The sequence below is a fragment of the Acipenser ruthenus genome, chromosome 25 (assembly GCF_902713425.1).
Source record: "Acipenser ruthenus chromosome 25, fAciRut3.2 maternal haplotype, whole genome shotgun sequence".
NCBI classification, from domain to species: Eukaryota; Metazoa; Chordata; class Actinopteri; order Acipenseriformes; family Acipenseridae; genus Acipenser; species Acipenser ruthenus.
The window spans coordinates 11,828,772-11,855,895 of NC_081213.1; the positions used below are offsets into that span (position 1 = coordinate 11,828,772).

The following is a 27,124-nucleotide window of genomic DNA, read 5'->3' on the forward strand; positions in this document are numbered from 1 at the left end:
GTTTGTGCTGGGGAGGGGGGGGGGGGGTTCTCCAAGGGGGCCCCTGAAATGTCAGTAGCCCTGGGCCCCCAAATACCTTAATACGGGCCTGTCCATACGTAGACGTTAAGGAGCAGATCATTGTCGTATCGCCAAGTAACATGCACTGAAGAAGGATTATTAGGCAGACCAGGGTGAATGCGTTATGCAATTTCGTGTAAATTTAATGGTCTGACCCTAAAATGTCTGCTCAATGTTATGTAATGGAATGTATTCTGCAATTCAGAAAAGAAGCATAACCTGTGCAAGTCAGTTTCAGTCAGGATGGGTAAGACTGCTGCTCTGAAAAATCCCTCAAGAACAGTTTAAATACCAGGGGTGTAATAGCTGAGAGCTCACATTTTAAACACTTTAAATACCAGGGGTGTAATAGCTGAGAGCTCACATTTTAAACAGTTTAAATATGCAGGCTGCATTTAGGCGTTAGCCTCAGTGTTTTCATAACTTAGTGTTTGCTTTAATCCATTTCATGCTGGAGCCTTGACACCTACAGTCTTGTACAGTAATATACAGACGTGCTCAAATTTGTTGGTACCCTTACATCTCATTGAAATAATGCTTCATTCCTCCTGAAAAGTGATGAAATTAAAAGCTATTTTATCATGTATACTTGCATGCCTTTGGTATGTCATAGAATAAAGCAAAGAAGCTGTGAAAAGAGATGAATTATTGCTTATTCTACAAAGATATTCTAAAATGGCCGGGACACATTTGTTGGTACCCCTTAGAAAAGATAATAAATAATTGGATTATAGTGATATTTCAAACTAATTAGTTTCTTTAATTAGTATCACACATGTCTCCAATCTTGTAATCAGTCATTCAGCCTATTTAAATGAAGAAAAGTAGTCACTGTGCTGTTTGGTATCATTGTGTGCACCACACTGAACATGGACCAGAGAAAGCAAAGGAGAGAGTTGTCTGAGGAGATCAGAAAGAAAATAATAGACAAGCATGGTAAAGGTAAAGGCTACAAGACCATCTCCAAGCAGCTTGATGATCCTGTGACAACAGTTGCAAATATTATTAAGAAGTTTTAGGTCCATGGAACTGTAGCCAGCCTCCCTGGGCGCGGCCGCAAGAGGAAAATCGACCCCAGAGTGAACAGAAGGATAGTGCGAATGGTAGAAAAAGAACCAAGGATAACTGCCAAAGAGATACAAGCTGAACTCCAAGGTGAAGATACGTCAGTTTCTGATCGCACCATCTGTTGCTTTTTGAGCGAAAGTGGGCTCCATGGAAGAAGACCCAGGAGGACTCCACTTTTGACAGAAAAACATAAAAAAGCCAGACTGGAATTTGCTAAAATGCATATTGACAAGCCACAATCCTTCTGGGAGAATGTCCTTTGGACAGATGAGTCAAAACTGGAGCTTTTTGGCAAGTCACATCAGCTCTATGTTCACAGATTAAAAAATGAAGCTTTCAAAGAAAAGAACATCATACCTACAGTGAAACATGGAGGAGGCTCGGTTATGTTTTGGGGCTGCTTTGCTGCGCCTGGCACAGGGTGCCTTGAATCTGTGCAGGGCAGAATGAAATCTCAAGACTATCAAGGCATTCTGGAGCGAAATATACTGCCCAGTGTCAGAAAGCTCTGTCTCAGTCGCAGGTCATGGGTCCTCCAACAGGATAATGACCCAAAACACACAGCTAACAGCACCCAAGAATGGATAAGAACAAAACATTGGACTATTCTGAAGTGGCCTTCTATGAGTCCTGATCTGAATCCTATCGAACATCTATGGAAAGAGCTGAAACTTGCAGTCTGGAGAAGGCACCCATCAAACCTGAGACAGCTGGAGCAGTTTGCTCAGGAAGAGTGGGCCAAACTACCTGTTAACAGGTGCAGAAGTCTCATTGAGAGCTACAGAAAACGTTTGATTGCAATGATTGCATCTAAAGGTTGTGCAACAAAATATTAGGTTAGCGGTCCCATCATTTTTGTCCATGACATTTTCATTTGTTTTATTATTTACAATATTATGTTGAATAAAAAATCAAAAGCAAAGTCTGATTTCTATTAAATATGGAATAAACAATGGTGGATGCCAATTACTTTTGTCAGTTTCAAGTTATTTCAGAGAAAATTTTGCATTCTTCGTTTTTTGTGGAAGGGTACCAACAAATTTGAGCACGTCTGTATGTTGCAGTCATGTATCAGAAGTGAAGGAGGCCTCTTATGATTGCTTCTCAGTCAAAGGAAGCAAGCACCTGCTGGATCACTGCTTTGACGAATCCCTACCATTCCAATGACTCCCTGTGCACAGTGCTCTGGGACGCATTGCATATCTTTGTGTACAAAATGAAGGATGTTTGGCAATTAAAGTGAAGGTGTTCCCCAATCAATCACCCTGCATTCCTGCGTTGTTAAAGGAAGACTTTGCTCCTGGACATGTCTCATTGTCTCATTGTTTCTCTGGGTACAGTCTGTTTGAGGTTTGAATCAATCTGCAGTGGAACGCACAGCCCAGTGCAAAGAAAGCTTTATTATTCAGAATAAAGAAAAAAGAGCAACGGGTGGGTCTGTCTTTTTTGTCACATTTAAAGGAGATCTTTGGAAACTCTAGCTAAACGTTTCCACAGGAATACACAGCCTATCTTTAAGTTTCATTAAAACTGCAGTGCCCGACTTGAAGTGGTTGTAGTTAAGAGAATACTTTCAGAGATCTGACCTGTCATGACACCTCAACTGAGAGCAACTCAAGCAAGTGATTACAGACTGTAATTACCTCCATGACCACTAGGGGCACAATGAAAAGCTCAGCCATTAATTACAGACTGTAATTACGTCCATGACCACTAGGGGCACAATGAATAACTCAAGCCAGTGATTACAGACTGTAATTATTGGTACCTCCATGTCTGGCATCTTATCTGGAAGATTAGGTCCTGTCTACTAGGATTCAGTGGGTTCAGATTGGGACAGGACAACAGATTCAAACGAACCACACAAACCTCAAAGACACAACACTCCAGACTATATTTTATCCTTTAAACTAAGATATTGGCAATTCATTCAATTTAGGCCTGAAACTGCAAAATCAAGTGTTGTACTTGCAAACTATTTTCTGAGTTCTTGCAAGTGTGATTTATTGTTCACACTTGAGTGATTCCTGTACCTAATGCATTATATGGATTCATGGATTTCTTTGTATCAGGTATTTGTTGGTTGAAACTGGGACTACACCCATTTTCCTGGGCATACCCTGCCCACCTTTCGTTTTTTGTTGTTGATTTTTACTTTCATGGCTGTAAGCAATAGCTGCAGGGTGCGTGTACGTGCACAGCAAGGGTTCTGAGTGGATCCATTGGCAGACACAGGCCAGGGTTTATCCTGGCGAGGCAGGCGCGCTCTCATGCACACTCAGTGCTGTGTTTGCTCATTCCTTGTTAATGTCCTGGATGGGCTGCTGGTCTAGCTCTCACCAGATCACTCATTCAGCTCGCCCTCGGACCCTTTCCAAATGCTACAGTACCTCGTTGTCTCCTTTTCTCTTTGAATCCAGGAGTCTTGTATTTCTTGTGCTAGTGGTATCTGAGCTTTCCTGTTGCTCTGTAGACACTTGAGATGGTAAAGATAGCAGCGTGTGAGCTGTGTTGTAGCTATCTGTTGTTTCTTCCTATAGCGAGTGAACGGGTGATGCTCTGGCTGTATCATCTATAACTAGTAATCACTCAATGGTGCTGAATTTAGAAATACTAAAAGAATGCTAATCAATTTAATGACAGACATGTCAGTGTTGAAAAGTCTTTATGTTTCTTTTAGTATTGGTAAGAACTGAACAGTACTGCTGCCAAGCAAAGAGCAAAATCCCAGGGATCAGAATACAATCAGGAGGGTTTTTAATGGTCCATTTCATTGCAGTGTGATTCCTCTGGGAGTGAGACTTCTGCCTCCCTTTAAAGAAGTGCTAGCCTAGACTGTACAAGCAATGCTCTCACCTCTTCTTGGAAACAATTACACCAGCCCGCCCCTCTTTTAAGAAGGAGTGCTAGCCTAGACTGTACAAGCAATGCTCTCACCTCTTACCTCTGAAGTACAGTATCACTGAAGGGTCATCATACTGCACATTTAACACGGAGAGCCATTGTAGGGGGCGTGTCGACGCAGGCCGTCACGTTCTCCCGCTACTGTACGTGCTGATGTTGCGTATCCTACGCCGGCCGCTGTTCTCTCGGAATTCCGTCTTCAACTTGAATTGTTTTTGTGTGGGTTACATGAGAAGGGAGCTGGTTCGCAGACATCCATATTCACAGTGATGGCCTTGCAGGGTCCGGGAGAGACTGCGGATCGGACCGACGAGCCCCCCGAAGACTCGCAGCTTCGTGTTGACATCCCTTCCGCATCCCTGCAACTCGGGCCCGGGGACGGCGAGCCGATACTGCCCTGGGACCGCTTGTCCTGCTGGCTACATTGTATCTGTGTGGTGGGCTTTGATCTGGAGCTCGGGCAAGCGGTGGAAGTACGTTTATTTAACTGCTCCCGGTACTGTGCTGCAGTTTTATGTTAATTTAATAGCTAATGTTATCATGAATAGTTAGCGAATGAAACGAATGTTATCACAAATAGTTATCGAATAAAACTTATCTTTGAAAATGTTGTTTTGAAAACTTATAAAACCCCAGTTGTCCCGTTGTTTGGGGTGGTGTGTGTAAATTGTTCGCGTGTGCGTTGTTTGGGGTGGTGTGTGTAAATTGTTCGCGTGTGCGTTGTTTGGGGTGGTGTGTGTAAATTGTTCGCGTGTGCGTTGTTTGGGGTGGTGTGTGTAAATTGTTCGCGTGTGCGTTGTTTGGGGTGGTGTGTGTAAATTGTTCGCGTGTGCGTTGTTTGGGGTGGTGTGTGTAAGTTCAACATGTGTTATTACCCTCTGTTTTGCTCGGGAGGTTTAAAACAATGCCAGCTAAGTGCGTACTGTACCAGTGAACTTGCCATCTGTTCCCTGTGTGACCTAAATAATACATCCAACAATAATGTTGAGTGTTGAATTCCTGGATTACAAAATCCTGTCTCGGTAGGGAGGCGATTGGTCAGGACAGTGGTCTTCCTGACTCTCTATCACGGCTCTCAAACGCCAGTGTGTTACACTTTCCATCCCCGTGTATTCTGTTATAGTTTTATATGATATTAGATAATCGGTGACTATCCGCAGAGTGGACTATCTTTAATTAAAGTTATCCTGGCTGGTGTAACATCTAACGTTATGAAAAGCTCATCATTATCATCAGCTGTGTATGTTTTAATACTTTAGTAATAAAAATGTAGCCATTTGAAATGTGTTAAAATAACAACAATTAGAAACACCTCCCATAACACTGTCAACAGGATAATGAACCAGGCAGGCAAGGGAACAGAACTGTTCTGAATGGATTGGAGATTGGCGCACCGTGATTGATGCACAGGACTGTGTTCTCCAGTGTGGCCCCGATGAGCATTCTTGTAAATGAAGTACCTGACAGCTGATCTGCTGTCTTGCAACAGGGAGATGCAGCTTTCCCTTATTATTACGTGCATGGATATTGGGGATTACAGATGCTTATGAATGGAGGGCCAGCTGTTTTCCAGTAGTCTGTGTGGACACATAGCAGGTATTCCTGTTGTTGTGTCTCACCCCTGTGTTCTAGTAGCTTATCAGGAATAGAAGACCCGTAGCCTGCCCGTCCGCCTGCACTGCTGGTCTCTGGTTAGCAGTCACCCACACAGTTCAATACAAACTGGAGCCACCGTTAAAGCAGCTACAGTATGCAGATCCATGGCCAGAGGAAGCTGTGGGTGCTGCCACTCCTCTCTCCAGCGGGGTTGTGTTTTTTCTGCTGGGAGGTACAGGGCTTAACCATGTAGTGCCCAGACTGCACTCAGTCACTCTATCCATCACAGATCACGGAGGAGAAAACAACCCGTGTTAACTTGTTAGGATTCTAGTCCATTGTCTTGTGTGTTAGTGCTGCTGAACCGATGGATCAGATTGAGCTCTCCCCAGAATTCAGGCACTGACAATCAGGTGAGGGCAATGGGCTTTCATTTGCTAATAATTTACCATTCAAAGTGCAGGAAGTGATGAAACAGGTGCTTGGGTTTCTGATGATTCATGCGTTTTAGACCCTGTGGGGAACCGCACTCCACACCAATGCAAGCAGCTGTTTCTGAACTTCATTCACTTGGAATGGTAAGTTTGCCCAATCAACACCAATGAGCCTCTCCTGTGGAGAGTTTGATCTGAATATTCAGACACTGGGTTTGTGCAGCTCAACTATGCTCAGATGGCATCCTGTGTATTAATCACACTGGGTTTGTGCAGCTCTGTTGTGCACTCATGGCATCCTGTGTACTAATCAAACACCGGGTTTGTGCAGCTCAACTATGCTCAGATGGCATCCTGTGTACTAATCAAACACCGGGTTTGTGCAGCTCTGTTGTGCACTCATGGCATCCTGTGTACTAATCACACTGGGTTTGTGCAGCTCTGTTGTGCACTCATGGCATCCTGTGTACTAATCAAACACCGGGTTTGTGCAGCTCTGTTGTGCACTCATGGCATCCTGTGTACTAATCAAACACCAGGTTTGTGCAGCTCTGTTGTGCACTCATGGCATCCTGTGTACTAATCACACTGGGTTTGTGCAGCTCTGTTGTGCACTCATGGCATCCTGTGTACTAATCACACTGGGTTTGTGCAGCTCTGTTGTGCACTCATGTCATCCTGTGTACTAATCACACTGGGTTTGTGCAGCTCTGTTGTGCACTCATGTCATCCTGTGTACTAATCACACTGGGTTTGTGCAGCTCTGTTGTGCACTCATGGCATCCTGTGTACTAATCACACTGGGTTTGTGCAGCTCTGTTGTGCACTCATGGCATCCTGTGTACTAATCAAACACTTGGGTTTGTGCAGCTCTATATAATACGACAAAGAATTTGAATAATGTGTTGTCTTTCGATGACTATCTTGTTGTGCTTTTTAATGTAATACATTTTCTTTTTCATGACTTTTTTATTATGGTAAATGACCGTGCTTATTTAGGCACTCTACGATTTGACTGGGGAAAGACAACGTAGGTTTATTGGAGTTCACACAAAAAAATAAAACAAAACAAAAAAAACAATAACCTTTTCACTTGTTAATGCATGTGTATTTGTATTTTTCGCAGTTCCACATTTTTTTAATGCAACTGTTCATTTTAACAATTTTTTTTACACAACAGTGCTCACACATGTTTGGTCACCATCATAACTGTTGTGTGAAACCGCAGTGTAATAATCCAGCACCTCTGCACTTAAGCATTTGTAATTTTATATCAGCTGACAAGCCCCAGCACACCTCTATACATGAACCCCCAATATCTCTCACAAGCACCAGGTACATATATTTACGATATCATAACAAGAGGAATACGTTGTTTTTTTGTTGCATATGTATGTATGTATGTGTGTGTGTGTGTGTGTGTGTGTGTGTGTGTGTGTATCTGTATGTATATAATATTATATATATAATACCCACGATGGGTCGATGCTTCACCCCAGCCTTACAGAGTGAATGTGATGAAACGAAACAAACGGTACAGACAACGTAGACACACCTGCGAGTCCTTCAATGAACCTCTTGAGTTCATGACTGGGTTTGTAGATTCCGTGGGAGTGCAGGGGCCACTGCAGCCCAGCCAAGATCATGAACTCGATTACACTGGACCCAACACAGGGAGAGAGAGAAGACTCCCATTGCATTGCAGTTTCATCCATTCCAAGTTACAACAAGCTTGGTTAGCTGCAGTGTATAGGTTATAATCTCAGGTGTGTCTTATTAAACTTATTAAAATCAGGAATGGATCAAACTGCTGTGCAATGGGAGTTGTATTTCCATCCCTGTATTGCTGTTTATTTGCCATGCTTACTGACTACTTACAGCCCTTAACTGCAGTCTGTGAACTATTGGAAAAACCCTGACGACTTTGAAAGAGTGAAGGAAACCCGAACCCCACACACTGATAAAACACACACAGTAACCTCACTGTGCTCTTTGTTTGTTAAAGGATTCTGTATCTCTAAACATGTGTGTTATTTCCCCCTCAGGTAATATACCCGCACCATTCAAAGCTCACGGATAAAGAGGTCAGTATTTTAAGCTTCATCTGTTCATTTGATGTCTGTGTGTCTTGGTCCAAAATCTGGGAAACACATGTTTTGTTTTATGTTTTTTTTTCTTTGCAGAAAACCAGTATTTGCTATCTGTCTTTCCCAGACTCCAACTCAGGTAATTGAAGTCTTTTTTTTTTTTTCTTTATCAGCCCCCCTGTCAGATCAGTTACCTGCCGTGTGTTGATTCCACACTGAGACAGCCAGAGCAGATCAACCCAGTCCTGTTAGAGAGCAGCTGGCTCTTTCACTGAGACAGCAGAGCAGATCAACCCAGTCCTGTTAGAGAGCAGCTGGCTCTTTCACTGAGACAGCAGAGCAGATCAACCCAGTCCTGTTAGAGCAGCTGGCTCTTTCACTGAGACAGCCAGAGCAGATCAACCCAGTCCTGTTAGAGCAGCAGGCTCTTTCACTGAGACAGCCAGAGCAGATCAACCCAGTCCTGTTAGAGCAGCAGGCTCTTTCACTGAGACAGCAGAGCAGATCAACCCAGTCCTGTTAGAGCAGCAGGCTCTTCCACTAGGACAGCCTCACACAGGGACACAATTACTTTCACTGGGACAGCCTTACACAGGGACACATTTACTTTCACTCTCTCTTGGGATTGGGGGTTTTGTTTTAATTTTACTAAAAGTTAAAATGTGTAGCCAATCAAAAGAGCACATGCAGCACATGAATATGTATGAGACTACATGTGTGCAATGCTTGTCCATTATAGAAAAGAATGAATTAAGCATGGAAGAACACTGGGGTGCACATTATGTGAGATTTGAGGATTGTGAACTCTCTTTCTTTTTAAATGTATGCATTATGCTAATTATGCAATGAGCAGTTTTAAAATGACACAATGTGCTAATTAATGAAATGAGTCCAGCGACATTAGGCAGTGTCAGCATTGAACCACACTGTAATATATATTGACACTAAAAGGTAGCTGTCTGATAATCCCATCCCTATGTAATGGCCACTGGATTGTCATGAGGTCCTCACTGTGTTGTCTTCATGGTGTGGGTGTCTGGAGTTCTATCCTGAGTAATGGAGACAGGCTTGAAACAAACCTCTAGCATTGTTTGCAGGGCTTTCTGTGGGAACAAAGCAACATCATACAATAGGAATAGGACATCGAGATATTCCTGTAAAAAGCACTTTAATTCCGTCATCATCAAGCATAGAAACATCATCATCATGGTCAACCAGGACACACAGTGGAGACTGAGGACAGGAGACGTGCTTTCAGCCAGTAGACACTGCAGAGGTGACATGACCCAGGAATTGCGAGTGTAACAGATATCTTGAGAATGAGGCATGGAAACTGAGAACTTCAACCTAAAGTAGTACCACAGATGAAGTTTGCTGTAACCTCTTTCTTTCAAAGTTGCACATGTGACCTGTGCATCTAATGTAAGTGCACGACAGGTAGGGTTCATGCAGTGTGTCAGGTACGTTCCTTCAGTGGGAAGTGTGGCGCGCACAAGAGTACCAATCTTAGGAAGAAAATACCATTAAAAACCAAATGCACAGGTAAGTGTGAGATCTGTGAAGTGCTGATAATACAGGACAAAGAGAAGAGAAGATATCCTGCTGGTTCTCTGTACTGTGGTTCTGTCTCATTGGTGCCTGTGTGAGTCATTCTGTCTGCAGTTCATTGTTGCTGATGTTCTGTTTTATAGTTAGTGCGACAGGTTGTAGTCTGTAAAAGGGTGGGTTATTTACAGTGGAGTAACTTTTTGATTTTAAGCAGTTATGTAAATACTTTTCCCCAACCATTCCAAACTCCTTTGCAATAGTTTAGCTTACACTGTAATCACACATCACTCATTCTGAGAAATATAATATAGTGCCTTGACAAACATGGATTTGTCATGCCAAATATACTTAAAAAATATACAAGCAGTTCAATATGCAGTAAACATTCAACCACAAATGTACCTTTGGTGCATCACAAACAGACATGGTTGGCTTGCCAGTTTGTTTACATCACCTAAGGTAGTTTTAGCTGCAGCCCACAAGCTTCCTCCTTCCTTGAAGTTCCCCGTTTCAAAAGTGCAGTCCTCCCTCGTTACCTCCCCATTCCATTGTGCACACATTTGGTTAAATGTCATGTACTATACTGTGTAAGAGCCCTTCGCTATACTTTTATATTTCAGTATTTTTGATGGTTGACAGTGAAACAAATTTTTGACTAAACTAAAAGTCTTTCTCTATGTTTTTACAGGCTTGCATCATTTAACACTTGTATTGCCTATGGAAATTGGCAATTATGTGTTAATCATTAGGAACATGTATAATTCATTTTAATATAAGAAAGACTCTGATAAAATGAAACTACTTTAAATGTGCACTTACCGTGCGCAATCCTGGCAGTGGAGCAGGGTTCTACTAACATTCAGTTCTGCCAACGTATTTCCAATGCTTCAAACTGCACTGCCATTAGTGCCGGAAACACGGTTCAGTGCTTTTACTGATTTTTTTCCCCTGTGACATTCTTTCTGGATCATCAGAAAGGAGACTTTTGCTCTTTTTGAAGCTTCAACCAAACTTATCTACTTCCGTTTGCTCATTACTACCACTAAATAAACAGTGCAATTCTATAAACCTAAAATGTCAACCGATCGCACGAGATTACATGCAAGCCCACATTATGAAGCCGAAATTTGCAAACCAATGGTTCGCACAATGTAACATGTCTACTGGTGCCAGAATGTAATGTTGTTGGCACTATATGAGGTACCCTGGCACTATAATCTAGTGCCATAGCGCCAAATTTGCACCCCTGTATCACTGAGCAAACCTTGAAATCATTAGACATTTTTGCACATGTCTGAAACTTTATTTTACCTTCAGGATTGGGTATCTGCTACTGTATAGTGACGGCCAAGTCTGGGAATACATTCACCATTGCAGAAATTTTTCGGAGGTTAAATTGAAGAAGAAATCTGTATTTTGGAGTGGCACTGTAAAAGTAATCCACCAGCAGTCATTGTGCATGTCTTCATCTGTCTCAATTCTTGTTGAGTGGAGTGTAAATCACATGGCTGTTTGAATGGAAGTTGGAATTTGGAATGTTACGTGCACTGCACTGAATGATACAGGAGCTCTATACATTGTCCATGCAAAAAAGAGTTTAAATAAAAAATAAAAAAACAAACCCTCCTGTAGCCGCTGGCTTGGTGCAGCTCTCTTTATATGTGACTGTCAGACCTGGGCCCCTCTCCAATCGTGTGCTTGTGCTTGTGTGATGTGGGTTACACTAATGTCTCCTTGGCTAGGCTCATACCAGCAAACTCACTGCAGTGTGACCTGGCAGAATCAAATGCAGGACTTCCTGAGGTGAAAGACACAGTTGCTAATTGTTAGATTCAGCCAGTGGCTGAATTAACATCAAGTATGAATGCACCAGAACTGGGCAGTGAGATAATCCAGCCTCCTATTGCTTCCAGGCCAAGGCACGCAGGCAGGCAGGCTGACCCACTCGCTGCATCCATGAAGCAAGTTTGCTTTTCATTGAAAAAGTATGTTGGGTTTTATATTTCGTAAAGTGAAAAAGCAAAATGTTTGTGCATCGTAAGGCAAATCCATTAACACTATATTGGAAAATGGTTGTCTCTTTTCATTATGAAGCACATCTTAAATACTCCTTGTAATAGTTTCCCTGTGTGGTGATGGCACAGCTTGTTACTCATGTCTGTAAATAGTTGCCTTTTCAAGTACATTAGCTCAGAGTTTGGTAATCCAGGCGTTTTCACTGGCTGCAGTCGGCTGCCTCTACCCTCCAGCAGAATCATAGATTTGCAGTCGGCTATTATTCCCTTGAGATCCTGGTGTCTGCATCCTGAAGAGGCTGAGCCCCTATTGAATGAACCTGCGTATGTGGGTGTTCCAAAGCATATTTATTTTTCAGATTTCAGTGGCAGTGTGACGTCACAGTAGCGGCTTCCAATCAGAGCTTCCTACAGCAAAGGTGATGTTTAATTCATCAAAACAAAAATGGATTACTTCATTAAACCTGTCCTCATAAGTACATGGCCTGTTATATGTGGTATAAACAGAACATGCAACAGTTCTTTGTGGGCAACTCAAACCAATTCGTCAGTAAAGACTTTTAACAACTCAAGATGTTTTTATGAAGTAATAGGGCAGCAGTGTGGAGTAGTGGTTAGGGCTCTGGACTCTTGACCAGAGGGTCGTGGGTTCAAACCCCGGTCGGGGACCCTGCTGTTGTACCCTTGGGCAAGGTACTTTACCTAGATTGCTCCAGTAAAAACCCAACTGTATAAATGGGTAATTGTATGTAAAAAAAATAATGTGATATCTTGTAACAATTGTAAGTCGCCCTGGATAAGGGCGTCTGCTAAGAAATAAATAATAATAATAATAATAATGTTTTCCTCACTCCTCTCTCTGTGATCTGCCCGGTCACCTGGTCCTGATGGTACAGCCTCACTTGCTGTTTATAGCAGTGGGAATGCTGGACTGGGGACTATTTCCCGAGAGACAGTGTCCTGGCAGCCAAGCACTCCAATCCCTTTATTTGTGAACCTCCTGAAAACGGAAGCCAAGCGCTCCGACACTGGGGTGGAGATGGACGGGGTGAATCTCTCAGGGCTGTATTGATTCCACAATATAGGTCTCTTCCTTATGTGCGCTCTGCTTCCTTCTTCTCTGTTGAAGACATTGAGAGAGACTTCTGAAAAGTGTTTGTCCAATGAATTTTAGTTTTACTATTTCTAAATCCCTTCTAAAGTCCTATTTGCCAGTACAGCACCAGTCAGTGCTTTATTGCAGCACTCCAGAGATGCCAGCAAAAAGTGGTAACAGTTGCTAGATGTAAAAATAATTCGCTGATGGATTTGCAATTGCCAACCAGAAACTGTCTGTGCTGTGGACAACGTGCTGTCTGTGCGGTGGACAGTGTGCTGTCTGTGCTGTGGACAGTGTGCTGTCTGTGCTGTGGACAGTGTGCTGTCTGTGCTGTGGACTGTGTGCTGACTGTGCTGTGGACAGTGTGCTGTCTGTGCTGTGGACAGTGTGCTGACTGTGCTGTGGACAGAGTGATGTCTGTGCTGTGGACAGTGTGCTGACTGTGCGGTGGACAGTGTGCTGTCTGTGCGGTGGACAGTGTGCTGTCTGTGCTGTGGACAGTGTGCTGTCTGTGCTGTGGACAGTGTGCTCGCTAGCCTTATGAGATCCAGGCCCTCATCTGCACTGTCAAGCTGAGTATTAGATCAAGGCAGATTAGCAGTAGCCTGCAGCTGGAGGTTTTTTCTTTTTTTTTTTTGTCACTGAACTAGATTACGTAGTGCTTGTTCAAAGACACACATTGGGCAGACAGCATGACCTCAGTGGAAGAATTGTTTGTGTTCTGAGCTGGATTTGTGGGATGCTGCATCGTGCAGCTGTGACGGAATGCCTTCATATAGTGGCACCCTTGCTGTGTCAGCCAGCAGCTGCTGGGGCTTTGCAGTGACAAGCAGAACACTGCCTTCAAATCAGGGAAGAGATGGAAAGCAGTGAAACCTAAATATGTGTATGTCACATATCCGTGGCACACTCCCCTGCCAAAGCTGCACAAAATTAGCTATCAGTGTCATGAAAAAAGTAGAGAACATTAACCCATACTTGACAACATTTGGACACTGTTCAGCAGGACTTTGATCATATATATTATCATATAATAGACGTAGCCCCCCCAACACGACACGACCATCATGACAGTAAAAATAGACATAATGAAGCGTTCTTATCTTTGTATAAATTGGTGATCAGCAGATGTGTCAGCCGCACAAAGAGCACAGCGTGTGGTTTTCACTAACTCTACTCCGCAGAGTTGTGATATCGGGACTTTCTTCCTATGCATCGGGACGTGGGACATTTGCTAGGAAATCAGGACTGTCCCGACCATATAGGGACTGTTGGCATGTATGTTAACCTACAGAGATAGAGAGAGAGAGACAGAGGGACAAACCTCTGAATACCCAGCCTGCCATTCAGTCCTGGGTCCTGTCAAGCAGAGACTGACAGTATTATGCTGAATTGTGGTGTGGATTACACTGATGTTGAATTGTGGTGTGGATTACACTGATGCTGAATTGTGGTGTGGATTACACTGATGCTGAATCGTGGTGTGGATTACACTGATGCTGAATTGTGGTGTGGATTACACTGATGTTGAATTGTGGTGTGGATTACACTGATGTTGAATTGTGGTGTGGATTACACTGATGTTGAATTGTGGTGTGGATTACACTGATGCTGAATTGTGGTGTGGATTACACTGATGCTGAATTGTGGTGTGGATTACACTGATGTTGAATTGTGGTGTGGATTACACTGATGTTGAATTGTGGTGTGGATTACACTGATGTTGAATTGTGGTGTGGATTACACTGATGCTGAATCGTGGTGTGGATTACACTGATGCTGAATTGTGGTGTGGATTACACTGATGCTGAATTGTGGTGTGGATTACACTGATGCTGAATTGTGGTGTGGATTACACTGATGCTGAATTGTGGTGTGGAGTACACTGATGCTGAATTGTGGTGTGGATTGCACTGATGCTGAATTGTGGTGTGGATTACACTGATGCTGAATTGTGGTGTGGATTACACTGATGCTGAATTGTGGTGTGGATTACACTGATGCTGAATTGTGGTGTGGAGTACACTGATGTTGAATTGTGGTGTGGATTACACTGATGTTGAATTGTGGTGTGGATTACACTGATGCTGAATTGTGGTGTGGATTACACTGATGTTGAATTGTGGTGTGGATTACACTGATGCTGAATTGTGGTGTGGATTACACTGATGTTGAATTGTGGTGTGGATTGCACTGATGCTGAATCGTGGTGTGGATTACACTGATGCTGAATTGTGGTGTGGATTACACTGATGTCACCAAACTCATTTGATTTGTGTCATGAGCAGCCAGATTCAAATCCAGCCCCCCCAGAGGTCAAAGGCTAAAAGGCTAGTGAATGAACCCATGGAAATGAGCGCCTGTCCTCTATACACTGTGCATTGTCTTGATGAACTGCGGACTGATTTGATGGATCTGCACACTTGTGAATACTGGAACTGCAGAGTCAGTTGCTGGTAGACAAATAGGTGTTCTCTCCTGCTGACTGCGCTGAGCACTGCGGCTGCACTTTCTGCTTACCACACAGATAACATGTGCTGCTGGGGGAAGAGTCAAGCTTGGACGAAATCACATGGAAAATGGATTTCGTATTAAGGAAAGCCTGGGCCAAAGAATTGAACCACCAACGACAGGAAGCCTTCAGGGGAATGTTTCTCTAGTAAATTAGAACAGGGGACAGATTCTTTTACCTTCTGCTTAATGCTGTATTGCATTTCATTTTTTTTTGTTTATTGTATTGTAAGTCTAACGTTGAAAAACGACCTGTGGATAATGTAAACAAACGGAACAGTCAGCATGCTGTTTGATAAATTAGTGTCCAGAATGCTGACTCTGGAAGGGTGTATTTGGGCACTCAGTCAAGGTGATGTTTCTGTCACGAGTTAATGCACATTTCAGTCAGTACAGGGCTTGAATTTCATTTTTGTGTGCTGAGGGGATTTCCCCCCTATGCTGCAGCCAATGGGGGATTCCAAAGTTTTAGGGGGAATGGCAAAAAATAGGCACTTTTCCATAAAAAAAAAACACAGTATATTTTACTGCATCATAATTCACACTGCTTTAAAATAAGCTGCTTTCAGGAGACCTAACAGCTGTTCATCACTGTGAGACAGAGCACTCTCCATTGCTTTTGCCATTGCCTGATGTGAAGTTTGTACTTCGCGTTTCTTTTTCAAAGCTGCGTTGTGTGTACTGCCACTAGAATGTCTCAATAATGTAGACGTTTTGTAACAACGGCTAGTAAACTTTCAGTTGCATAGAGACTGCAGACTGAACAGCTCATTTCACCGTTACTAAACTCCAGCCCAATTTTTCAGTTTTTTATTTGTTAAAAAAGTTTGAAATATCCAATAAATTTCGTTCCACTTCATGATTGTGTCCCACTTGTTGTTGATTCTTCACAAAAAATTACAGTTTCATATCTTTATGTTTGAAGCCTGAAATGTGGCAAAAGGTCGCAAAGTTCAAGGGGGCCGAATACTTTCGCAAGGCACTGTACCTGCCCTGCACCCCCTTCTTTTCAAATCAACAATATACCTGCCCTGCACTCCCCTTCTCTTCAAATCAATGTCCCTGCCCTGCACCCCCCTTCTGTTCAAATCAATATACCTGCCCTGCACCCCCCTTCTCTTCAAATCAATGTACCTGCCCTGCACTCCCCTTCTCTTCAAATCAATATACCTGCCCTGCGCCCCTCTTCTCTTCAAATCAATATACCTGCCCTGCGCCCCCCTTCTTTTCAAATCAATATACCTGCCCTGCGCCCCCTTCTCTTGAAATCAATATACCTGCCCTGCATCCCCCTTCTCTTCAAATCAATATACCTGCCCTGCATCCCCCTTCTCTTCAAATCAATATACCTGCCCTGCATCCCCCTTCTCTTCAAATCAATAATATACCTGCGTTGAATGAAAATCTGCCTTCTTTTACTGTTCTGCTTTGGCTGCTTATTCCTCTTATTCTATGTGGGATGTTAGTTCTGTTTCTACATGATCTGTACAGAGACCTCAGTACAACAGCACTCCAGCAAGTAGATTTCCCATAACACCCCCCCTGCATATGGAGTCATCGAAGTATTGCTCGTCACACATTCATTTCTAATTGTAGCTTGACTGGAGTCGTTAGTGTGACTCGAATCTAAATGTAGCGCGCATGTTTTTCAGTAACAGAAACCATGGCTGTATCTGCTGTGTTATTCCTGGCTGGTGTAGGGGAGAGGGCTCCAAATGACGCCACACAGGCAGCAGAGGAATCTGACCTCTGACCTCCTTCATCGTACAGCAGTTTCATCTTGCGCTGTCAGGAGCAGTGACCTGGCCTGGGAATACTGGTTTGAATTGAGAGAATATTCGAACATGGCAGTCTGTCCCAGCACTGAACCATCATCCTCTGGGGACATGGTGAAGGGAGACACTCGCAGTGACGTCCCACTTGCAATTTCCCATGAACACACGGTGGAGGAGGTCATGATGCTGATGCCTCTAGTTTTGTAATTGCAGAGTGGAGAAGTATTTTTGTTACTGACAGACTTGTAACTTGAAACTGAGTTTCTTTCTGTGCTTTTTAGTTTCTGTGTCGGCCAGTGCTTTTCAAACTGGGGTTGCCAATGAAGACCCTGTTTCTTTTTGCCCACTTTTGTATCTTATTTTACCACCCTCCTCTACCAGAGTTGCAATGCCCAATCTGTGGCTTCAGGAGGACTGAGGTCAGCATGCAGTGGTTTCTGTTTAGGGTTAGGGTTAGCTGCTGAACCCTGGAGGTCTTGTGTGAATACATCTCCAGCCCGTTCTCTGCTCTGTCCCTGTGCACCCCCTGCCGGGATTGGGATTCAGCTAGCTCTGAACTCCCAGCGAGACTCTAGGGACCACCATGGAAATGGAAAGTGGGGATTATGTGTGGAAAGTTTGAAAACTGCTGCGCTAGTCATAGAGGCATCGTCTGCCTGGGTGTGAAATTCCACTGGAGGACAGGATCCACCTGCCTGCTCGCCTGTCTCTGAAAGTCTCCCTGTCTCTATGTCTCTGTCTATGCCTGCTCATCTGTCTCTGAATGTCTCTGTTTACATGCGTGCTTGTCTCTCTACATGTCTCCCTGTCCCCATGCCTGCTTGTCTGTCTCTGAAAGTCTCCCTGTCTCTAGCCTGCTCGTCTGTCTCTGAATGTATCCCTGTCCCCATGCCTGCTCGTCTGTCTCTGAAAGTCTCACTGTCTGCCTGCCTGCCTGCCTGTCTCCTCGTGTCTCCTCTGTGGCTGGCTGTGTGTTCACAGGGGAGTGGTGTAGGGCACTGGGAGGGATTGCAGGATCACTGCCTTGCACCGGAGTGCCATCCCTGGGATCAGGGAAGTTCCCAGCAGCGCTCCCTCAACACAGACCAGGAATCCTCATCAGCAGTTATTCTCTGTGTACAGAGTGTATCGGCTGTGTTTTTACATGGCTGGAGATGGATGCAGTGTGTATTCATGTCTCAGCACTGCATGTGTGTGTACAGAGTGTATCGGCTGTGTTTTTACATGGCTGGAGATGGATGCAGTGTGTATTCATGTCTCAGCACTGCATGTGTGTGTACAGAGTGTATCGGCTGTGTTTTTACATGGCTGGAGATGGATGCAGTGTGTATTCATGTCTCAGCACTGCATGTGTGTGTACAGAGTGTATCGGCTGTGTTTTTACATGGCTGGAGATGGATGCAGTGTGTATTCATGACTCAGCACTGCATGTGTGTGTACAGAGTGTATCGGCTGTGTTTTTACATGGCTGGAGATGGATGCAGTGTGTATTCATGACTCAGCACTGCATGTGTGTGTACAGAGTGTATCGGCTGTGTTTTTACATGGCTGGAGATGGATGCAGTGTGTATTCATGACTCAGCACTGCATGTGTGTGTACAGAGTGTATCGGTTGTGTTTTTACATGGCTGGAGATGGATGCAGTGTGTATTCATGACTCAGCACTGCATGTGTGTGTACAGAGTGTATCGGCTGTGTTTTTACATGGCTGGAGATGGATGCAGTGTGTATTCATGACTCAGCACTGCATGTGTGTGTACAGAGTGTATCGGCTGTGTTTTTACATGGCTGGAGATGGATGCAGTGTGTATTCATGTCTCAGCACTGCATGTGTGTGTACAGAGTGTATCGGCTGTGTTTTTACATGGCTGGAGATGGATGCAGTGTGTATTCATGACTCAGCACTGCATGTGTGTGTACAGAGTGTATCGGCTGTGTTTTTACATGGCTGGAGATGGATGCAGTGTGTATTCATGACTCAGCACTGCATGTGTGTGTACAGAGTGTATCGGCTGTGTTTTTACATGGCTGGAGATGGATGCAGTGTGTATTCATGACTCAGCACTGCATGTGTGTGTACAGAGTGTATCGGTTGTGTTTTTACATGGCTGGAGATGGATGCAGTGTGTATTCATGACTCAGCACTGCATGTGTGTGTACAGAGTGTATCGGCTGTGTTTTTACATGGCTGGAGATGGATGCAGTGTGTATTCATGACTCAGCACTGCATGTGTGTGTACAGAGTGTATCGGCTGTGTTTTTACATGGCTGGAGATGGATGCAGTGTGTATTCATGTCTCAGCACTGCATGTGTGTGTACAGAGTGTATCGGCTGTGTTTTTACATGGCTGGAGATGGATGCAGTGAGTATTCATGGCTCAGCACTGCAGAGCATGTAGAAGCTGCTTACATGTTGCCTTATGTTTTTAGTGAGAAATTGTTTGCCAAAAAAGGATCTGTTAGAAAGGTGCAGGTAGTTTTTCTTTGAGACATGCTTAATAGATATGGTTGGCTGGGGTCAGGGCGCCCATCTGTCATCTCTGCACATGCTCTGTGCTGTCGCTCCTGGGAACAGAAGGGGAGGTTCCAGTTTGAAGTCCTTGAAACATGACCACTGTACACACTTTGGAGTTTGTGCCTTGCAGGGTATATGACCGTTGGAAGAAAAAGTTTGAAATAACTGCATTACGTGTAAATGGGCTCTCCTTAACATGATAATTTACATTAGAAATGAAAACAATGTGCTGTATTAAAACTGCATCTCCTTGTTGCCAGTCACTTTATCACACTGAGCAAACCAGTATATGTGAGAAATTATTCTGTGCTTAAATTGCATACTTGGATAAAAGTGATGATTTTAAGGGTTGCCTACAGAACCATTTAAAGACCTTTGTGGACTTGGCACGTTAATCAGCACTGTCTGGTGGCCCTACACTCCATTGACAGTGTTATGGCAGGTGTTTCTGCCAGCCCCTGCACCTGGTGGGTGAATTCCCCTTTCTACCACTAGAGGGCAGAGTCTGCAGGACCAGGCTGTAGTCCCACAGCCTCTCATCAAGGGACTGTACCGCTGTGCTCACACTGCGCGCGCACACACACACACACACACACAGATAGCTCTCACGTCGGTCTGGGAGAGTTGCCCCCCTGGTTTGGGCTCCACATTGCTCTTCTATTTCCTGTCAGTTTTTGGCAAGGTGTTGCAAATAGCTGGTGGGAGGTCCTCATCACTGGCAAGGCCTGCAAATCCTCCATTGCCAGCGATAAGCTCTCATGGCCAGCATGCTATCTGTGCTGAATAGGACTGATTAAAGAGTTTGACTATGCAAAGATATACACATTAGTATGTTAAATCACTGCTGTTCAGTGTTGAGTGGAGTTCTCTTTCCTATACTACTAGAGCGCTCTGCAGTGTTGAGTGGATTTCTCTTTCCTATACTACTAGAGCGCTCTGCAGTGTTGAGTGGAGTTCTCTTTCCTATACTACTAGAGCGCTCTGCAGTGTTGAGTGAAGTTCTTTCCTATACTACTAGAGCACTCTGCAGTGTTGAGTGGATTTCTCTTTCCTATACTACTAGAGCGCTCTGCAGTGTTGAGTGGAGTTCTCCTATACCTGTATAGAGCTCTGCAGTGTTAAGTTAATGCAGCTTTATGTTAATTTGTGTAGGAAAGCTGTTGGATATGAAGCACACTTCTGACCCCTTCCAAGCACCCCTAACCTCCCCCCTTCACACCCCCCACCTCTCTCTCTCTCTAATTCTAATTCTCTTTGTTTCCTCTCTGACAGGTTGTCTTGGAGACACACAGTTCTGTTTCCGATTCCGAGAAGCTGTGGGCAGGAAGGCATTGCTGTGCTACCCTGTGGACCAGAGCGATCGAGATGCCCCTGTCTATCTGAAGGTTAGAGCTCCGATTCCCAACCTGCCCCTCCCCTCCCTCTCTGTCTCTCTACTGCACCGGGATGTTGTGAGAAGCTTCTCAGTACAGATTAACGATTTCAGCTGAACTACAGGGTTATTATTAGAGCCACTCGTCAGGGTTCAGATCATTAACACAGCTGCTACAGAGATGTGGGGGTGGGGGTGGGGGGGGGTGGCTCGGTTACTATTAGAACTGCACGTTTCGCTTTGATTGGACTGCTTTGATTGGACTGTCTCTGTTTCCCTGCCTGCGCTCACACTCCAGCTATCTTATATCTGCGTCTCTGTTTCCCTGTCTGCGCTCACACTCCAGCTATCTTATATCTGCATCTCTGTTTCCCTGCCTGCGCTCACACTCCAGCTATCTTATATCTGCGTTGTGTTTCCCTGTCTGCGCTCACACTCCAGCTATCTTATATCTGTGTCTCTGTTTCCCTGTCTGCGCTCACACTCCAGCTATCTTATATCTGCATCTCTGTTTCCCTGTCTGCGCTCACACTCCAGCTATCTTATATCTGCGTCTCTGTTTCCCTGCCTGCGCTCACACTCCAGCTATCTTATATCTGCGTTGTGTTTCCCTGTCTGCGCTCACACTCCAGCTATCTTATATCTGTGTCTCTGTTTCCCTGTCTGCGCTCACACTCCAGCTATCTTATATCTGCATCTCTGTTTCCCTGTCTGCGCTCACACTCCAGCTATCTTATATCTGCATCTCTGTTCCCGTCTGCGCTCACACTCCAGCTATCTTATATCTGCATCTCTGTTTCCCTGTCTGCGCTCACACTCCAGCTATCTTATATCTGCATCTCTGTTTCCCTGTCTGCGCTCACACTCCAGCTATCTTATATCTGCATCTCTGTTTCCCTGTCTGCGCTCACACTCCAGCTATCTTATATCTGTGTTATGTTGTTAAAAAGAAGACCACTGGAGATCAAATGTTGGAAGGCGGCAACGTTAATTTCTCTCTGTATAACAGAAAATGAAAGAAAATAAGCAAAAGACGGCTCGGTTCACCATTCAACTCCTATGGGGTAAAAAAAACTTCAGAAACATTTTGGAATTGCCATCTTTTTAAAACAAATTAATATAATGAAAATACTTCATTTCACAAACTCAGTCGCAATATTGTACCAATCCACATTGTATTATATTCATGAGTATTATTTAACTACATTCCAGCAAAATAGTTCAGATAAAATCACAAATAACAGAGAAAGAAAATAATGCAGCCTACCCCTCTAGAGTCCAGTAATGCATTGAGTCGGGTTAGAGCGCATTCTAATATAAGACTACATATTCGCACACTCTAAACAATAGTGGCTGCAGTGAAAACGTGGCACTGGATCAGGGGCTTTGGTGTAGGATTAATAGTGCGCTATATACGGATTACAAAAGCAAGGCTTTATAAATCCATTCTCTTACCAGCCTTGTGGGTGCATAACACACAAGAGGTGTGTGCAGAGCTTTGAGGCAGAGAGGCTTGGCTGACACCAGCCTTCCATAATGTGCATCAAACATGCAGTTTGTATTTATCTGAGTTAAACGGGGACTCCATAGAGTGTGGACAATACACATAATGATCAATTGCCTGGTATTAAAGGAATCCACTTGGAAAAAATGTATTGAGAGATTCCAAGTGCAAGATAAAGAAACAATATAATTAGTTAGCCCTGGTTACTGAAGCCCTGGCTACTGAACCCTTGGTTACTGAAGCCCTTTTTACTGAAGCCCTGGTTACTGAACCCTTGGTTACTGAAGCCCTGGTTACTGAAGCCCTGGTTACTGAAGCCCTGGTTACTGAACCCTTGGCTACTGAAGCCCTGGTTACTGAACCCTTGGCTACTGAAGCCCTGGTTACTGAAGCCCTGGTTACTGAAGCCCTGGTTACTGAAGCCCTGGTTACTGAACCCTTGGCTACTGAAGCCCTGGTTACTGAAGCCCTGGTTACTGAACCCTTGGCTACTGAAGCCCTGGTTACTGAAGCCCTGGTTACTGAACCCTTGGCTACTGAAGCCCTGGTTACTGAAGCCCTGGTTACTGAAGCCCTGGTTACTGAACCCTTGGCTACTGAAGCCCTGGTTACTGAAGCCCTGGTTACTGAAGCCCTGGTTACTGAAGCCTTGGCTACTGAAGCCCTGGTTACTGAAGCCCTGGTTACTGAAGCCCTTGGCTACTGAAGCCCTGGTTACTGAAGCCCTGGTTACTGAACCCTTGGCTACTGAAGCCCTGGTTACTGAAGCCCTGGTTACTGAACCCTTGGCTACTGAACCCTTGGCTACTGAAGCCCTGGTTACTGAAGCCCTGGTTACTGAAGCCCTGGTTACTGAAGCCTTGGCTACTGAAGCCCTGGTTACTGAAGCCCTGGTTACTGAAGCCCTTGGTTACTGAAGCCCTGGTTACTGAAGCCCTGGTTACTGAAACCCTGGTTACTGAAGCCCTGGTTACTGAAGCCCTGGTTACTGAAGCCTTGGTTCTTGCTTTTGAACAGTTATATTTTGCTTTTGGTGGAAAGGTGGTTCAAAATGCTCGAGCTCCCGTTGAGGTGATGACATGTTTTCTTTTCTGCTCTCCTCCTGGTTTCTGGGCTGTTCATTAATCTCCTGCTTTTCTGTTTCCTTTCAGAGGGATCAGGGCCATTACTACGGCTATGTTTATTTCCGTCAAGTTCGAGATAAAACTCTGAAGCGAGGTTACTTTCAGAAGGTAAGCTGTGAGCTGATATATACAGTACATCTGTACATAACTTCAAAACAAAGGTGTAGAAACAGAAAGCAAACCAGAAAGTGAGTGCTGAGAAGAGGAAAGAACACATCAAGAAGGGCTGAATACCACTGATCATAAAATCTAGAAATGAAACCGTGTTCGCATCGTGGTGACGTGGACCCCACGCAGTGAGTGTGTCACCTGCTCTCACCCAGCCTCCACACAGTGCCTAACATGCTCTAAACATGGTGCAGTAAAGGGTTAAGGATGCGAATTGTGATGCACAGAAATGTAATTTGCGTGAATTATCACAAGAGTCCTGTTATCTGTCTCCTCCCTGTTCTGTGGATGCTTGTTATTTATTTCAGGCTCTGTTGAGCTCTGGGTTTGTTATCTCCCTCTGGGGAATGTGGGTTTCAAGTGGCTGTCGATGTAAATGTAATCAAAAAAGAAGAAACACATTTTTCATAATGGGGCTGAGGGGCATGTGTGCTCACATTGTAAGAAGAGGTTTTGATTTTCAGGTTTACATTTTAAAATTTGAAGTTTAATCAGGCGCTATACCTGAGCATTCACACATTAGAAATCTGGGTCTATGCTAACTAAGTGAAATCAGGTAATGCTAATGCTGCTGCTGCTGTCTGTAATGTAGGCACACTTACTGAGTCCTATCCCTGCCTTAGAAACCAAGGCAACACATTTCCATGGTCCCTGGTTTGAACTAGCAGCTGGTCAGAGTTCTATAGCAGGAGTGTGCAGCTGTCTTTAAATACCGCTGTGTGTGCATTCAGGGAATGGGAAGGTCTTTTGGTTGTTGTCTATCTGTGTTTTAATAGGTCGATGAAGGCATTGGCTGAATCGTTTGTCTGTTGACTAGTTTTTCTAGTCAAGGAATTTAAGTTTTATATAATCTTGGTTTAGAAATAACATTAGTGAGTATCTTTCTCAATGTCTTCATTGAATTTACCAAGCTTTTTCTGAATGTACCACTATTGGAGGTTTTTATAATTAATGATGAAACATCCCTGGTGATTATCAGCAGGTTGCCCCATGTTCATTTCTATCACTCCCTGCTCTAGCCCGTGTGTCTCTCTCTCTTGTGTTGCAGTCCCTGGTGATTATCAGCAGGTTGCCCCATGTTCATTTCTATCACTCCCTGCTCTAGCCCGTGTGTCTCTCTCTCTTGTGTTGCAGTCCCTGGTGATTATCAGCAGGCTGCCCTATGTTCATTTCTATCACTCCCTGCTCTAGCCCGTGTGTCTCTCTCTCTTGTGTTGCAGTCCCTGGTGATTATCAGCAGGTTGCCCCATGTTCATTTCTATCACTCCCTGCTCTAGCCCGTGTGTCTCTCTCTCTTGTGTTGCAGTCCCTGGTGATTATCAGCAGGCTGCCCTATGTTCATTTCTATCACTCCCTGCTCTAGCCCGTGTGTCTCTCTCTCTTGTGTTGCAGTCCCTGGTGATTATCAGCAGGCTGCCCTATGTTCATTTCTATCACTCCCTGCTCTAGCCCGTGTGTCTCTCTCTCTTGTGTTGCAGTCCCTGGTGATTATCAGCAGGCTGCCCTATGTTCATTTCTATCACTCCCTGCTCTAGCCCGTGTGTCTCTCTCTCTTGTGTTGCAGTCCCTGGTGATTATCAGCAGGCTGCCCTATGTTCATTTCTATCACTCCCTGCTGAAGCTGATTGCTCCAGAGTACTTTGAGAAGAGTGAGCCGTGCCTGGAGGCGGGTGAGTGCAGTTCTCATCCTGGGCTCGCAGTGGAGGTGTCCACACGCATGCCTGTCGCATACACGCAGTCTACATGGAGACGCTAAACCAAATAGAATGAAACATGTTTATGACATTCCTTCACACAACTTTATCAGGACCTGTGCAGAATATCATGCTGGACCTTTTACACGATGTGATGTAGACTCCATTCAGATTCCTCATCGGAGTACAAGTGCAGAATTGCTGAGTGGACTTGATCCACAGCGATGCTTTAGTAAAGTACGTCATTTGTTCAGCCTGCCAGAGTTACCAAGGGGCTGGGTATACCAGGGAACATGCCCATGCCGGGGGGGGCTAATGACTGGCCAGGTAGTGTAGATCACACTTCCACTGTACTGTACCACTAATGGGCTGCATTGCCATGGTATACACTGTTGTGAGGGACGTATGGCCATGCTTTTAAATACAAACCAGGAAATTGACGAAAATGTGAAGTGTGCTGGGATGGCCTTGGTCATTAAACTTGCTATAGAAATGAAATGCTGTGCTGTAAAGAAGGCCCTGCTGGAGCAACACAACAAAGACACTAAATGTTAAGTTTAAACTCTAAACGAAAAATTGTATTATTTTCTATCTTATCTTAAATATTATTTTACTAAACTGAAAATGAGTAGTTTGAGGGTCTCCCATTTGGTTTATTTCAGCATGGTGTCAGTAATTCCAGTAGAGTATCTGTATTGGTTTATTTCAGCATGGTGTCAGTAATTCCAGTAGAGTATCTGTATTGGTTCATTTCAGCATGGTGTCAGTAATTCCAGTAGAGTATCTGTATTGGTTTATTTCAGCATGGTGTCAGTAATTCCAGTAGAGTATCTGTATTGGTTTATTTCAGCATGGTGTCAGTAATTCCAGTAGAGTGTCTGTATTGGTTTATTTCAGCATGGTGTCAGTAGTTCTAGAGTATCTGTATACATTGTGCACAGTTTATTTTCTCTCTCTTAGCTTGCAGTGACATTGAGCGCTGGCCCGCCCCGGTCCCTGGGACTGCATTGAGCCTCCCTATAGTGGGCGTGGTTGTGAAGGTAAGGCATTGCTGCTTTTATACACGCCTGCATGCTGCTGTCTGGAGGCATCTTTTGGGTTCACAAGCAGCTCTATATACATTGCATTTGGATGCTTGATCAGAAGATGATGTGTTTGTTTTAATTTCCATTTGTTAGCTTTGCTGGTAAATGTTATTATAATAGGCTGTGTTTTGTGTGTTTTTGGTTCTTTGCTTGTAGCTGACAAAATAATTTGCCATGCTCCTCCAATCGCCGTACAGCTCCTCCAATTGCCATACAGCTCCTCCAATCGCCGTACAGCTCCTCCAATCGCCGTACAGCTCCTCCAATCGCTGTAACCCTCCTCCAATCGCTGTACCGCTCCTCCAATCGCTGTACAGCTCCTCCAATCGCTGTACCACCCCTCCAGCGTGTAGTTTTGAAAGAACTCTGTTTTAGCAAACATGAATTTCTTTGTTTTAAAACATTAACGCATCGGGTACAGCACTATGCTATAGCGATCTCTAGATTTAAAGCATCTGGTACAGCACTATGCTATAGAGATCTCTAGATTTAAAGCATTGGGTACAGCACTATGCTATAGAGATCTCTAGATTTAAAGCATCGGGTACAGCACTATGCTATAGCG

At 44.2% G+C, this 27,124-nt stretch overlaps 1 protein-coding gene across 1 annotated transcript in view; it reads left to right on the forward strand.

The window, feature by feature from the left end:
* Positions 1 to 4,134: 4,134 nt before the first annotated feature.
* LOC117963999 (protein DENND6A-like) overlaps positions 4,135 to 27,124 on the forward strand; it is a 45,554-nt gene continuing 22,564 nt past the window's right edge. The window contains exons 1-7 of the mRNA XM_058999370.1: positions 4,135 to 4,505; positions 8,108 to 8,146; positions 8,246 to 8,288; positions 20,885 to 20,997; positions 23,640 to 23,720; positions 25,345 to 25,450; positions 26,435 to 26,514. Of these exons, the coding sequence (XP_058855353.1) occupies positions 4,302 to 4,505; positions 8,108 to 8,146; positions 8,246 to 8,288; positions 20,885 to 20,997; positions 23,640 to 23,720; positions 25,345 to 25,450; positions 26,435 to 26,514 (666 nt within the window). The 5' untranslated portion in view covers positions 4,135 to 4,301. The remainder of the gene's footprint in view (positions 4,506 to 8,107; positions 8,147 to 8,245; positions 8,289 to 20,884; positions 20,998 to 23,639; positions 23,721 to 25,344; positions 25,451 to 26,434; positions 26,515 to 27,124) is intronic.